The sequence below is a fragment of the Balaenoptera acutorostrata genome, chromosome 6, assembly GCF_949987535.1.
Source record: "Balaenoptera acutorostrata chromosome 6, mBalAcu1.1, whole genome shotgun sequence".
Classification (NCBI taxonomy): domain Eukaryota; kingdom Metazoa; phylum Chordata; class Mammalia; order Artiodactyla; family Balaenopteridae; genus Balaenoptera; species Balaenoptera acutorostrata.
In genome coordinates, this window is record NC_080069.1 from 107,379,680 (window position 1) to 107,395,961 (window position 16,282).

General features: G+C 48.2%; 1 protein-coding gene across 2 annotated transcripts in view; it reads left to right on the top strand.

Moving 5' to 3' along the window:
• The window catches only part of PAPPA (pappalysin 1), a 269,879-nt gene that overhangs the window by 18,315 nt on the left and 235,282 nt on the right, over positions 1 to 16,282 (top strand). For both annotated transcript variants that reach the window (XM_057548545.1, XM_057548544.1), the window contains exon 2: positions 14,360 to 15,422. In XM_057548545.1, the coding sequence (XP_057404528.1) occupies positions 14,360 to 15,422 (1,063 nt within the window). The remainder of the gene's footprint in view (positions 1 to 14,359; positions 15,423 to 16,282) is intronic.

Consider the following 16,282-nt stretch of genomic DNA (forward strand, 5'->3'; position numbering starts at 1 on the left):
GTTTGGGCCTCATGGATATTTGGAAAACAGAGCCCCGACAGGGAGTGGCCTGAGAACAGCAAGGCAGACCCACACACATCCAGCCTGCCGTGTCATCTGAAGCAGAAGCTGATTGAAGAAGGATTATTAATTGGGTGGATATGATAGTCACATGATGATCATACAGCTCTAGATCATTTTTCTAGGATTATCAGCAACTGAAGCAATTCTTTTGTTACTCTCTCAAACTTGAGTCTCCTATAGCTCCCTATTACCTACACATGGTAATGATAATAGCTAACATATTTAGCACGTAATATGCGCCAGACACTGTTCTGAGGAGTTTGCATGTATTAACTCTTTAATCCTCACAAGGACCCTTTGATGTAGATACTATTATAATCCCAGTTTTCCATATAAGAGAACTGAGATACGGGAAAGTTAAGTGACTTGCCGAAGGTCACACAGCAAGTACTGGGTAGAATTAGTCCCCAGAATCCAGGTTCTAACCATTCCTCCACAAACCTCTCTAGATCAGGTCAGAGTTCCTTAGCCTCACATTCAACTTCCTCCTCAGACGTTGTTTCCTACCATGACATTTCCTAGTTCCTTATGTCAGGGGTCCTCAACCTCAGCACAGATGATGTTTTGGAATGGATTATTCTTTGTTGTGGGAGTTTGTCCTGTACGTCGTAAGATGTTTAGCGGCATCCCTGGTCTCTACCCACTAGATGCAGAAGCAACTCCCCACCACCCCCAGCTGTGGTGATCCAAAATGTCTGCAGAAACATCACCACATATTCACTGGTTGAGAACAGTTGTCTTACCTGGACTCACCTGATTAAACAGAATTATCTGGTGTTCTTAGAACACTCTTCCCACCTCCATGCTTTTTCACATTTAGTTTCCCCCTTGACCTTGCAGGGTCCTTGGCCTCCTCACTATCAGTCTTTTCTCTGTTCCAGAGTCAGTTCCTCAACATCTTTTACAGCCAGCGAGGAAATACTAGCCTGTCTGGGTTATTGATCTGCTTGTTTTTATGGTTTTCTGTTTAAAAAAATGGTCACCGATTCCAAACTTTCTATTTAGAATCCCCTGAAGATTCCACAGGAGTCTTGAATTAAAAGCTCAGTTCATTCCATGCATTCAACAATTGTTTATTGGCTCTACCTTGTGTCAGGTCCCAGGCTAAGCACTCAGAGTATGAATTCACAGGAGGTACAATACCTGCACCTCAAGAGTTTATGTGATAGGCTATCAGAGGTGGAGAAGAACTTAGAGATTCACTCTCCACTCTCTCCTAGTTGAGTAGATGAGGGAACCAAGCCGCGGAAGGCAGATGATATTTCATCAAGGTCAATTAGAGACCAAGCTCAAGGCTGAGCTAGATCATTCTCCACCTAGCGGAATAAAATTTAAATTCTGAAGTCCCAGGCGGCATCTAAATACCATTTATCCATCTGGAGTTTTAAAGAGCTCCTTTGAGTCATAATTTATGATTTTCTAGCAGATATCAAAACAATAGAAAATTCATATCTGAAAAGTCTATCAGCCCTCTTTTCAAAATTTTGCTTACATTCCCTGCTTTTCATGATAAGTCTTTAAGGCTGAATGGCTCCAGATTGCCAATGAGCACTGGACAGGGAGTCCTGAGATAGGAGTCCTCGTTCTTTCAGCTCTGTGGCCCTATCGATAAGAGCATCATGAAATCGCTAGCTAATGATCCCTACCCCCATGGACTCTCTTTCCCAAAACCCACCAGTGATTCCCTATTGTCTATGGAATAAACTTCAGATCTCTTGGCATGGCATTCGCAGCCCTTTGCAATCGAGCCTTAGACGCCCCTCGCTATCCCATTTCCCTTTATGTGCACGCACCCTCAGTTCCATCAAAAGCAGATGTCTTCTTCGTCTCCAGAGTCATCTTCCGGTGACTTCACAGCTCTTGCTTTTGCTCATCCTTCGTCTTCTGTTAGAAGGTCTTTGCCCAGCCTCCTCCCCGCCGCCACCGGATTCCTGTTCCTTGTGCAAGCTCAGTTCTTGTGTCACTCGTCCAAGAAAACTTCCCGGAGCCTCCTTGTCTGATTCAAGTGTTCCCTCCGCTGAGCTCTTTGGCTTATACCTCTACTAGAACTTACTCTATTATGCTTTCTTTATTTGTAATTAAAAACTCCATCTCGTCCTCATGTAGTCAGTTTTCCCCGGCTGGGCAGCATAATTCAGAACTCAAGTGTGTGAACCCTTGAGACTAATTGCCTGGGTTTGAATCCCATCTCTGTCATTTGCCAGTGAGTTACTCAGGCTTGGGCAAGTTAGTTGGGCTTCTCTGAGTATCATTTTTCTCACCTGTAAAATGGAGATGACAGTACCTCCCTGCTCGGATTACCGTGAAGGGTACCTGAGCTACGCCACGCAAAGAGCTAAGCACGGTGCCTGGCACGCAGCAAGGGCTTCGCAAACGTCAGCTCTCACTGCCCTCCCTGCTTTGGAGAGTAATTCCGGTTGGCACCAGCCCGGCAGAGCAGGGATCTGCCTGTCTGGCCGCGTCCCTTCCTTATCTCCCTTCGCCATCTCTCTCCCTGAAAGGCTCACCCCGGGCTGGGTGGCCGGATGAGGTGATGGCAGCCTCGCCCCAGAGAGGAGCTTTTGTTTCCGGAGCTCAACCCATACTGTCTGGGGTGCGTTTTTACATAACTTGCTGTGGGCCTCTGTCACTTAACGAAATTTACGTCATTGGACTCGCCCATGTGGGAATCTTCCCCATGCCTTTGAGCTCCTTGGATTGGCTGCAGGTGCTCCATGCCTCCTCCGATGCGTTTCTGTAGATGCAGACCCAGCTTTTGTAGGGATGGACCCAAGGCCGACTCATCCATTAGCTGCAATTGGCACAGTGCCTGAGGTCCACAGTACTTTCAAGGGGCCCATAAAAATGGCTTAATTTCTTTTAAAATCAGAAGAAAAAAGCTAATACAATAATAATATATATGTAATAATGAATCCACCCTCTTGATAATATATATCTTTATACCAATACAATCATAAAATATAATTATGTATGTTTAGAGAGGAAGGAAGAAGTCCCCAGGGCCCATGAAAGTCATGATCCCACCCTGAATGAAAGGAATTTGCCCAAGATCAATAGTACCTTAGTGGCAAATCAGGACAAACGTTCATGTCTCATCACTCCCAATTTAGAAATCTTTTCCCTGTGTTGAAGAAAAGCCCTGGAAGTGATTTCACCACAGTCTTCTTTCACAGATGAGAAAAGGAGGCCAGAGAAAGCACGACTTGCCTCAGGTCACACAGCCTAGTCATATGGCAAACGGCTTTCCCGACTTTTTTCTTTTATACTTTTTATTTTTTGGGGTGCATCGGGTCTTAGTTGCGGCATGCCGGGATCTTTCGTTGTGGCGCGGGCTTCTCTCTAGTTGTGACGCGTGGGTTCCAGGGCACGTGGGCTCTGTAGTTTGCCGCACGCAGGCTCTCTAGTTGACCCTCTCTAGTTGAGGCTCAGTAGTTGTGGTGCTCAGGCTTAGTTGCCCCACAGCATGTGGGATCTTAGTTCCCCGAGCAGGGATGGAACCCGCGTCCCCTGCATTGGAAGGTGGATTCTTTACCACTGAACCACCAGGGAACTCCCCTTTCCTGACTTCTTGTTGCTCTTTTTAGTATTTTACACAGCCAACCTAATGCCCACCCATGCCAGCCTCCTGTTAGATGGATGGAAAATTTGAGGACCAGGAAATAGAGGGGCTTAACCCAGTGTCACAAAGATGCCTATCCTGCCTCCAAGTCAGGACTGTTATTCCAGTTCTATAAAGATGGGTCCAAACCTCAAAATCTTCAAATTGGGTTTCTTCACAAGTCTTGGCATGTATTTCATTTGTTCATTAATTGGTTCATTCACTCACTCATTCATCCATTCAACAAATGTTGATTGAAGACTTACATCCTAAGCACCCTGTGAAGGCTCTAGATTCAGAGTGGTAAACAGATGTGTACTCTTTACCCTCTCAGAACCTCACTTTCCCCACTTGGGTGAGAAGAATCACAGTTTCTTAGAGAGTTCTGGGAGAAGCAAATGAAATAATTAAGATCCTTTGTACACTTTAAAACTCCAAAGAGCGTTGAGAATGCTTCCTGTATCGTTATAATTGACAGAGTGTATAATTAATACGGAGAAGATTTAAAACATTGACTGTAGGAGGAAATAAATATTTAATTAAAAAATAATTTCTGCTTATGCTTATCCCTACACAACGTTAAGACATTGGTTAAGCATCTGGCTTTGGAGTCAGAGAGCTGGGTTCTAATCCTATTTGTGTTATTACGAGTCAAGTGACCTATGCCCAGCCAATGCAACTCTGAGTCTCAGTTTCCTCACCTGTAAAATGGGACCAAGAGGACTTATCTCGTAGAGTAGTTGTAATGATCCAGTGAGACGATGCACGTAAAGTTCTTGGCTTTGAACATGGCACGTCATCAGTGGTGGCTCTGTTTATTTCTCAGTAGGTTCATGTGGCTTGGAGTGGCATTAGAACAAATCAGAGTAATGATCCTAGGGATAACGTAAAGAAGCAGGTGTGGTAATAATAGGTCTTCCTAACTGCATAGTATCAACTCTTACTGTATCTATGTTGCCTCAACAGAAGGCCTGGCATTAGCATTAGGGAACAGCAGGTCTCTCACCAGAGAGTATAGCTCAGTGCCTCGAATGTCTAGCCAGGGCTTGATACAGTGGATGCCCCGGTGAATATGTGTTGAAAGAATGGGTGAATGGATAGACTAATAAATCAGGCAGGACTCAGGGATGCTGATTTATGGAAAAGAAGAGCCAAGGGTTACACGATGGAAAGCCTCAGACACCTCTAGGCTCTCCTGGGGTAAAGGGTACTGAATAACTCTGTGGGTTCCTGCAATCCAGATCCTGCACCACTGGGTGGAAAGGAAAGGGAGCTGATTTTGGCTCACTCTAGGTGAGCACTGAGAAATGCCCAAAGGTGCAAAGGCCTTCTTCAGGTGATCGGAAGTTCTCTGGTTCTGGAAATATGCACAGTCACTTGTAGAGATGTACAGGCGATTCAAGCAGGAGGTTGGGTGGTAAAGGTCACGTAATGACTTTTAAGGGAACCTCCGGTCCTGACTGTGCCCGATTCCATGAATGTGAAGAGTAAAGGGCTTGGGGCTGCTGTGAAGTGTGAGGGTGGCCAGAGGCTTCCATCTTGACAGTTTTCTGTGAAGCAGTGCCATTGCCTCTTAGGGTCGGTGAGTGAGCAGGGAGAGCCTGTAGGTCCTCAAATCATTGAAAAGACCAAAGGTAGGCGCCCTTCTCCAGGGCAGCTCCAACATCAGCACCGCTGAGTCCACCAGGGGCTGGTTCGTGCGACAGTAACTTTTGAAGGTGAACAGATGAAAATACGTGACTTCCTCCTCCTCCTCTCTTCCTATCCTCTTCATCCTCTACCCCCACCTCCTCCTCTTTCTTCTTTGTCTTTTTCTCCCTCTCCTCCTCCCACTTCCTTTTTTTAAGTTGATATGCACCAATTTTGATGACAGTGTGTGAAAAAGAGAGCGATGAACAGGTCTCTATTTCAGAGGACAGTGTCAGAAAGGTTAACGTTTAACAGCACAGAAGAAGAGGGGAAAAAATGTTCCCAATTCTGAGGAAAAGGAACAGCCGTTTATTATTAATACCAATTTAGAAAGTGTAGCTAACATTTATCATGTGCTATGCAAATGAGTATTTGTATTCTCGTACTAAATCCGTAAAATGTCACTATGCCTTAAGTACTGTTATTATCAGTTTACAGTTGAGGAAATTATCAGGGAGGTGAAGGGATTTTGCCCGAGGCTACATAGCTAACAAGCAGCAGAGCTGGGGACTCCACAGTACAAGTGCTTAATGCTTGTTATATTGCCAGAGCCCATGTGCCAAGTCTGGGTACATTCATTATCTCATTAGTTACCCCTACAACCAGCAGAGGTAGATAGTATCATCCCCATTTTACAGATGAGAAGACTAATACAAGGAGAGATGCCTTGACTTTCCCAAGTCGCACAGCTAGTGAATGGCAGAGCCAGCATTTGAATGTACATTCTTTGGTCTCTAAAACCCTGACCGTTCTATTTACACAGAGCCTGATTCCATGTGAGCAAAGGAGGCCAACTGGCGAGGAAAGATCCAGAGGGAAACACAGGTGCACCTTGAGCCCTTAAGAGCACTTTGCCATCCCAAGCACATTATATAAGTCTGTGTATTAATACAGCAAATGGATTTTTAGGAGCCCTTAGACATATTCTTGTCAACCTTGCCTTACATCTGAATGGCCTTAAATAGTTTACAAGGAAGTATGCATACATTTATCTCCTTTCTCTCTCAAAAAAGACCTTTGACGTATATAGGAGAAGACTTTTTAATCCCTGGAATACACATGGGAAAACAGGCTCAGAGAGCTGAATGAGCTCATCCAAGGTCACACAGCTAGTAGAAGAGTGAGTGTCAGGGGTTTTTCAGGTAATGGTTCCCAGCAGGGAAGAAAAAAGAACACAGGCAGAGAGCAGACACGGATGCTACCGTGGATGCCGGCCATGCTGTTCCTCCTGGTCCTGCAAAGGCAGATGTGGTCCCACCTATTCACCCGCACGGCCAACACACAGGAGGCGCCTGAGCTAATCCTGACCTGCTGAATTGCTCCAAAGGGTCACTCCTGATGCTCCAGCCTCTCTCACACCAGGAGACAGGGATGTCCAGAACTCAGTAGAGTGTGGATAAGCCTCCAGCCAGGCGTTGATATGATTTATTCCAAGCCCCCTCCTTCCACTGAGCCTAAGAGCAACCCTTTGAGGCCAGGTGGGCCCGGAGGGATGAGGGTGCTGAGGAGTAGCCCCTCAGGCGCCCACCTCGGTGACGTCTCAGCCCTCCTCCGAATGCCTGGTGCTGCCGAGTCCTCCAGGGTCGTCTTGGTGGTCCTCCCCCACAACTGAACCAAGTGCGGGGACCATGGGTGTACTTAACCCAAATCTGTCTGTTTTAATCACCCTCCTCTAGACAGATAAAAGCTTTCCATAGGATTGCTCTCTCAGGCATTTCTCTGTGGCTTTGATACCAGCCATTAAATCATGGAAGGGAAAACAAAATGAAACAAAACAAAAAAAGGACCAGCTCCAACCTTTAGCGTTTAATTTTTTTTAGCCTCCTGAAAGAAACCAGATTGTTGACCTAAATTCCCCCCTTTCATCCCCACATCCTCTCACCTCTGCTCGTATTCCCCTGGCTGATGTTCCACAGCTAGTGGACATCCTTAAGTTGGAGGGCCTGAAATGGCCTTCCTTTCCCTCCTCCCCGTGCTCCTCCATTACCTTACATCTCCCACAGTAGGAACCAAGGCTGGGACGTCTGAAGGACTTGCGATCTCAGAGTCTCAGGGAGTCTGAGATGGAAGGGACCTTTGGGGCCATCTGATGCAACCCTCCTATTTCACAGGCAGCGTTTGACGATGCCCTGGGAGGGGGGGTTGCTGCTTGCCCATCGACCCACAGCAGTGAAGTGGCAGAGCTGGAACACAAGAACCTTGACCGTGGGCTAAGAGTTTCTCCCATGGAAGGAAAGCATCCTGGAAGAGAGCTCTGGCTTTAGAGTCAGCCCGCCTGTGATTCCAGTGCTCTCTAGCTGGGATCCTTGGAGGGAAATCACTTAGCTTCTCTGCACCTGTTTCCTTCTCTGTCAAAAGAATATCAGTAAAGCCCACTTCACCGGGTTATTATGAGCACTAAATGGGATGTCTGTGCTTAGCAGAGAGACTGCTACCTAAAGGCTTTTAGCAAATTCTCGTTATATTATTATCATTACAGTTGTCCCTTGGTATCCACAGTGGATTGGTTCCAAGACCCACCACCGATACCAAAATCTGCAGATGCTCAAGTCCCTTATATAAAATGGCATAGCATTTGCGTACACTCTCCACACATCCTCCTGTATACTTTACAACATCTCTAGGTTACTTATAATATCTTATGCAATGTAAATGCCAGTGCACGGCGAGGTCCCCATAGCTGAGGTCCTGCTCATCTGTGGGGGGACTGAACTTGAAATCAGGAGTCTTGAGTTTCAGTCTTTCCTACCACTTAGTGCTGTGTGACCTTGGGCAGGTGACCAAACCCCTCTGAGTCTCAGTTTTCTCATCTGTAAACAGCACCTATTATACAAGGTGCTGTGAGGGTTATGTGAGACACCTTGGCCCAGAAGCAGCTATGTACATGCTCAACGCACAGCAGGGGCTTTAGAAGTGCACATTCAAGCTGGAATACAGAAGCATCCCTCTCTTGTGAGGAAAGTTTCCTGTGTGGTGACGACACCACCCATTTTTGTATCCTCCTAATACACTTTGCCCTGCTCCCAACAGGATAATCGAGTTAAGTTGAGGCAATGTGTTGTAACCAAGAAGGATTCTGAGCTGGGCACAAGGCAGTGAAAGATTTTAGAGAAATTTCAATGGGAGAGCTTAAAAAACTTGTTGAATGGTCATATTATAGTTCGCTAAGGTTACCATAACAAAGCTCCACGGACTGGGTGGCTTAAATAGCAGAGATTTATCTTCTCACAATTCTAGAGGCTAGGAGTCTGACATCAAAGTGCCTGCAGGGTTGGATTCTTCTGAGACCTCTGTCCTTGGCTTGTAGATGCCCATCTTCTCCATCTTATGTCTTCATACTGTCTTCCCCTTGTATCTGAATTTCCTCCTCCTATAGGGACAGCAGTCATAATGGATTAGGGCCCACCCTAAGTGACCTCATTTTAACCTAATTATCTCACTAAAGACCTTATCTCTAAATCAGTTCATATTCTGAGGTACTAGGGGCTAGACTTCAACATATGAGTTTTGGGGTGGGGACACGTTTCAGCCCGTAACAGATGGAAAAGAAGATGGCAGGCAGCCAGGCGTGTGACGGCAACCTCGAAGAAAAGATGAAGAAAAAGAACATTGCAGTATAGAGCCCGGACATTGGAACAGAGCTGGGTCAGAAACCAACAAGCAAGGAGGCTAGTGATGGAGGTTCAGTTGCTGGAGGGCAAGGCCGGGAAGGCATCCCAAACTCCAGATAGTCAACCAGGCCCAGGCGAATCTTGCGTCCCAGTGAAGTGCGACAAGCCAGGTAGAACAGATGAAGCACTGGTAATAAAGAACCACTGATTCTCAGTCCATTTCTTTTAGGTCCAGGCAGAAGAACAACACAGAAAGCAGCCTCCTGGCTTGCAGTTTAACTCAACTTGCTTGTGTTGGCGCTGCTGACCTTACAGAAACATTTTTGGAGGGGGGGCATGTCCTCAAACAGCCCACAGTAAAGTGTTTGGCACTTGGCACTTAAATGCAGTGATGTGATTAAGAACCTGGGCCTGGGAACCCTATGGACGCGGATTCTAAGCTGTGTTGCTTTGGACAAGCCGCTGCCTTTTTGAGCCCATGTTTTCTCTGCAGAATGGGCTGCGTTGATAGTTTTGTTGTGAGGATTAAGTAAGAGAATTAAGCACTTTATTAAGCACGTGGTGCTTAGTAAGTTTCTAAACAAAGGGTAATGTGCTCTTATAAGGGACACAGCAATAGCGAAGTGTCCCTCCTTCCCTCCCTTCCTTTATTTTATGCTTTCAATGACAGACTCTATGGAGTACCTGCAAGGTACCAGATGCTGTGTTGGATGCTGGGCATTAGAAATGAACCGAACAGACATACTCAGGAAACAGACATTGAATGCGTAATTACGGAAGTGATGAGTTTTTGGACGGGGAGGAGTATGATGGATGTGGAGGAGGAAGATTTGTCTGTACCCGGGCTGGAGCGCTGTGGTCACACAACACTGCCCTGGGGTAGTGACATTACAGTGGCCCTGAGAGGGTGACCCCACAGCCCATGGGATTCTCCCACTATGGCCCTGGCATAGGTTTTGGGAGACTCCCTACAAGCCTTCTGCCTTTGGACTTGCCTCCTTCATACATGCTCTTCATCTCTGGGGTGAGATGAGACAAAAAAGAGGCAATAAAAATAAATAAACATCAAGCTTCTGCTGGAATATGAAGCCCTTTTCCCAGCAAACCTAGCTGCAGGAAGATAGGGACACATTAGAGAGGCCAGCTGACCAGGGTTCAAGTGACAGGTGATGGTCATGAGACCCAGGGCAGCCCCTTTCCTGGTCTGGGCCTCTACTTCTCCATCTGTGCAGGTGCCCCAGTCACCTCATTGGCTGGTGAATGGGCTCTGGCACTTTCACTGCCTGCTGCTTCCGTGTGCTTATAGCTTTGAGGCAGGTTTATGCTAATTCGATGTAGATGCTGTGCAGGATGGCCTGTGGCCTTCCGTCTTGCCCCCTGCGGACGCATCCCCTGAGATCCACCTCTAGTACCACGCAGATGGTGCCGACTTCAGACCAACTCTCACTGTTTCTTTCACTGTGTCTCTCTGTCTTCCTGGAGAACCGTGGGGAAGGATGGCATGGAGGTGTGGTGGGGTTCACCTGTGTCTTCCCGAGAGCAAACACTGTTCCTTGTCCGGTATGGAGACTCACAGAGGACGATCGTCCAAGCATGCAAACATTGGCGATGACATGAGGCGTCCAATTCAAATCAACAACGTGTTTTTGAAGCATCTCCTACTTACAGGGGACCATTCTAGCAGTGGACAAAAGAGCTCTTAAATTGTAGCGGGGCGATCATTTACTCCTAACCCCTCCTTTTTCAGAGAAGGGAAATGAGACCTGGCAGCATAAGAGGTGGTGTGACTTGTCCCCAGGCAAGGTCATCCAGCAAGCTGAGCCCAGATCTCTGGGCCCAGATACCTGGTTCTGGGCTGGTGATACATCAGTGCCTCCCTTCCAGCCCTCTGAAATGTGACTACTGTTGATTACGTTATTTTTGTACAGAAATAAATCCCATTCACCACTACACCCCACCCCCATCCCTATTGAAGTTCAGTGATTTCCTTTCACCACTAACACTCCAGGTAAATATTTCCCTCTGAACTTCTGAAGCCACTGCTTCAAGGTCCTCATTTCCCTTAATGTGCTTCCTCTTGGTTCCACTGAAACGAGAAAAGAGAGGGTTCTCTTTGCCCTTCCTCTCTGCTTCCCGGGGCTAAGCCACCTCTTGGTCCTTCGCTCCGTGTCACAGAGTCTAGCCTTTCGCACTGCTACCCTCTTCTCTCTCAACTGCAAACGGCGGTGGCCAGAGCCCGGGTCCCCAGCCCCGGGAAGGTCCTGAACTGAGGGCACCCTACAGATGTGTAAACAGTTTACCTTGCTAACCCAGCCAGCCGCCTTCCAAAGGCAACAGGAAAACCAGGACTGAGAGCCCCTGGCAAAATAAAAACCTGCAGAGAGAGAGAGGGAAAGAGAGAGGGAAAAGGATCCTGTTTCAGATGTGAATTTTCTCATTAGAAGAATTTTCTGTTTAAGGGGGAGGGGTTGGCCAGGGGAGGAAGAGAAGGTGAGCTGAGAGGTGGGATGGGGGGCACAAGCGGGGGTTGCTCCAGGGGCCTGTGCGCTCCTGCTTTCCGTAGCCAGCAGCAGCAAACCTGGGGGAACTCACTCCAAACCTGGAGTCAGAGCTTTGGCCTCGGTCAGTGGGGAGGTAGCTTTTAACATGCAAGCCTCATAATAGTAGCAAAGCCAAAGGGGATTTATGATTTCTAAGTAGAGTTTGCCAGTGGATTTGAGGAGGACTTGTGCTTTTTTGAGCCCTCATCCTACCAGCTCTTGATATATCAGTCAGGATGCCTTTAGGGTACCCTCTCTCTCTGGTGTTTCTGTATTTTGTTTTTAGTCATTTTCTACTTTTCATCCTTGACATCACTCCCAGACCCTCCAGCATCTTAAAAATGAACTCCCATTTGGACAGCCACTGTATGCCAAGAGTAGTATAGCCACTATGTCTTTTAAGTATGACAGCATACGTAAAGAGAGGTACAGATGAGGGAATTTAGATCCACAGAGGTGAAGCGATCTGCCCCAGATGTACAGCCAGTAATTGCTGTCATCAAATTACCCGGAGTCCAAAGATCCTGCCCTTTCTACCTGACCAAGAACACACTCTGTCTTCTGATTCTCTCTGTCCTTTATCCAGGGAGACATAACTCAGTGCCTTTGATTCTGTTTGTCCTTTTCTCTTCTCCCACTCCGTTTAGAATCATTCGTGTGCTCATTCGTGAGGCACTTGCTGAGTGCCTGCTGTGTACAGGGCATAGTGCAAGGTGCTGGACAGGGTACAGATGACCCAGACAGAGCCATCACTCTCAAGAAGCGTCCAGTCTAGGGGAGACTCCAAAACCAGAGAACAGGTGTCTAGTTTCTGAAAAGTAAAATGAATTCAGAGGAGAGAATGATTGCTCCTCAGAGGACCATCAGTGAAAGCTTCTTGGTAGTGGTGGTTTCTGTTTTAGCCATTGGGAAACTTGGGAACACAGAAAATCAGACTTGACCCAGCATGTGGGGGGGGACCTCATTCAGTCCCCTCCTTTTCCAGGGAGAGAACCAAGACCCAGAGGAGCTACTTGGTGCTTCATCAAGGTGTGAGAGCAGGTTGACATTGTAGGAGACCCTGGCCATTACGTGAAAGATTATAGGACAGGAGGGGTGGTAGGAGAGGTGTAGGCAGACTTAGATGCCTGGCCAAAACTACCATCTATGTCAGCTGCTAACAGAGAGATTTACACAAATTCTAAGGCCCCAGTGACCACAGAGGAGTACAGACTGTGTGGGCCTCCTCTACCGATTTTGCTGGAAGCCGTCTGTGCTCATTTCATGAGTGCTAATGGCAGATGCACACTCAAAGTTATGGTGATCGCAACAATTCTCCAGCTGAAAAGTAGGGACTGTGCTTCTAAATGAGCATCTTTTATTCATTCTCCTATTCCTCTCTTTCTCCTCCCACCTGGCCTCATACATCATCCGACATTTAAAATACACTCTTAATTAGAAAGTCTTCTTCCACATCCAACTGGCTGTCCATGCCAGGGACACTGGGTATATTCCAGAAAGACTGGGAATGGGGGTTGGTGAGTATAAAAATAATTAGATCCAGAGAGAATCTGCTAAGTGACTTCTCGGGGTTCCTGGAGTAAGTCTAGAGATGTCTGGCTTGGAACTTTCCCAAACGCCCAACTAAACCTTGGGACACCCCCAGGCAGGTGGTTTGATCCAGATAGATCCCTGGTGGCACTGATGAGGGAGTGGGAGGTACCATAGAGTTAGTCCCTAGGACAGTGGACCCCGGGTCTGATGGATCTAGGATCCACTTACCAACCAGTTGACCTCAAACCCATCCATCTCTTTACTTCCTTCAATTTCTGTTTCCTCCTCTGTTAATATCAGCACCTTGGGGGTGCTACACGGATTAAATGAATTAATGCGTACACAGACCTTAGCACAATGCCTGACCTGCGATAGAGGCTTGGACGATTTTACTTAATGAAGGCATCCCCGACATCTTTTTGTGTTAAGAGGATGCTTTTTATTTTTTGAAATATTAGCATTGGTGTTAGAGAAAAGCAAGCTTGAATTGGCTCTCAGGAAATTTGTCAATGACTCTATGTAACCTAACAAATGCCTTCCGTTCTCTGGGTCTCAACTTGCTTACCTTTCAAGTGAAGGAGTTGGAAGTGTTTAAAAACCTTTCCAGCTCAGAGAGTAAGCATGTCCGCCTTTCTTTGGGGGTGAACGTCGGGGCTAGCCAGGACTCCTGTTACAGACAGAAGCTTTACTAGGAGCTTTGCAGCCCTTGACCCTCACTTCTCCAGGGAACCTTCCCAGCAATCCACCACCGCTGATCTTTGATGAGTGCTGGTGGGTGATGTACGCCCCAAGTTTCGGTGACCGTGGTCCGAGCCGTCCTTCTAAATGAGCATCTTCTATGCGTCATCATCTCTTTGATTCTTCTCTCACCTCTTCCTCTCACCACCTATGTCATTCTACACTTAAAATACGCTTTTAATTAAAAAAGTCCTCTTCCCCATCCAACAGTTTTGCAAAATCAAAGGTTTTCAGATTTTAGTTATTATCACTGTTGTTTTCTTTAGCTCAAGTACCTATTCTGCAAACAGATATCTTTCTTGTATGCCCCATACTCAGAACCAAAAAAAGTGAAACCACATGGGTTAAAGTTGTGGTGAGACCCTCCCAAAGGCAACTCACCTGTGTTCTCCCTTCCTCTAGCCCTTGCCTTGCCCTAGAGGTTGGTCCCAGAGGCTCGGCTACTCACTGCCAGGATCCCACTGAGCACGGTTTGAAAACTTCCTGGTCTAGCACATCCTGATATAAATTTTATCAGAGAGAAATAACTTACCCTCCTCCTTCCTCCATCCTTTATTTACTCATCTTTCTCTTTTGGGGCCACATAGGGCTATATGACAAATGTTCTTATGCCTCACGTGACCGAGGATGGGTCGTGGGCATTCACACCGTCAGTGACCAAGGCAACAGAGACCCACGCTACTTTTTCTCCTTGAAGACAGACCGGGCCCGGCAAGTGACCACCATCAATGCCCACCGCAGCTACCTCCCAGGCCAGTGGGTACACCTGGCTGCCACCTACGACGGGCGGCTGATGAAGCTCTATGTGAACGGTGCCCAGGTGGCAACCTCTGGGGAGCAGGTGGGTGGCATTTTCAGCCCACTGACCCAGAAGTGTAAAGTCCTCATGCTGGGAGGCAGTGCCCTCAACCACAACTACCGGGGCTACGTGGAGCGCTTCAGCCTATGGAAGGTGGCCAGGACGCAGCGCGAGGTCCTGCTGGACATGGAGACCCGCGGCCTCCACGCTCCTCTACCTCAGCTCCTCCTCCAGGAGAACTGGGACAACGTGAAGCGCGCCTGGTCCCCCATGAAGGACGGCAGCAGCCCCCGCGTGGAGGCCAGCGGCGCCCACGGCTTCCTGCTGGACACGAGTCTGGAGCCGCCTCTGTGCGGGCAGACGCTGTGTGACAACCCCAAGGTCATCTCCAGCTACAACCAGCTGCCGCGTTTCCGCCGGCCCAAGGTGGTGCGCTACCGCGTGGTCAACCTCCACGACGATGGCCGCGAGAACCCCACGGTGAGCCGCCAGCAGATCGATTTCCAGCACCGGCAGCTGGCCGAGGCCTTCAAGCGCTACAACATCTCCTGGGAGCTGGAGGTGCTGGAGGTGAGCAACTCGTCCCTGCGCCGCCGCCTCGTCCTGGCCAACTGCGACATCAGCAAGATCGGGGACGAGAACTGCGACCCCGAGTGCAACCACACGCTGACCGGCCACGATGGCGGGGACTGCCGCCACCTGCGTCACCCCGCCTTCACCAAGAAGCAGCAGAACGGGGTGTGCGACATGGACTGCAATTACGAGCGGTTCAACTTCGACGGCGGGGAGTGCTGTGACCCCGAGATCACCGATGTCACCAAGACCTGCTTCGATCCCGACTCTCCGCACAGGTAAGAGCCGGACTCCTCCCCCTTTTTATCCCTGCGCGGCTCCTGACGCCCGGTGGGGTTGCGGGAATCTTCCAGTTCACCCAGAAGATCGACCAAGTAATCACAGGGACCGTACCCCTAACCAGAATATTTATGGAGCGCCTCCTGTGGGCTGAGGGGAACTCTTAGGGCCCTGTCTTTGCAAGGGGCTCAGGGTCTACACCGGGCCACCTGGGCTGAGGACAAATACCTGCATCATAAAGAGCTGTGCTGTCCAGTGCTGTAGTCACTGGTCACGTGTGACTGTTTAAATTTAAATTAGTGAAGATGAAATACAGTTTAAAATCCAGTTCCTGAGTCACACCAGCCACGTTTCAAGAACCCAGTAGCCGCCCGGGGATAGTGGCTACCACACTGGACAGAGTGATAGGACCGCTTCCATGACCGCAGAAGGTTCTGTTGGGCAGAGCTGGTCGAGCTGGGATTGGCTGGGGTCAGACAGACTGGGTTCAGGTCTATTTCCTCACTTTGCGACCTCTTACAAGGTATTTCCTCATCCGTAAAATGGGAATCAATGGTATCTCCTTTGTCAAGCTGCTTCGAAGATTGAATGAGGGCACGTAAAGCACATGTCTCTTCTAGGGGCTAGCAGGTTATTACCGCTTAGTAAGCGTATTTGTCATTTCTTGAACAATGAAAGGCAGCATGTGCCGTGTGTACAGGAGGTCAAAGAGGAACAGCTGACTGGCAGCCTGACTATGTTGCGGAAGGCTTAGGTACAGTTTGGACATCGGAGATCAAGTTGGGGGAGAGAGGAGGACACTCGAGGCAGAGGAATTTCATATACTGCTGAGAAGAGGGCGGAAAGGGGAGTCTTCTGC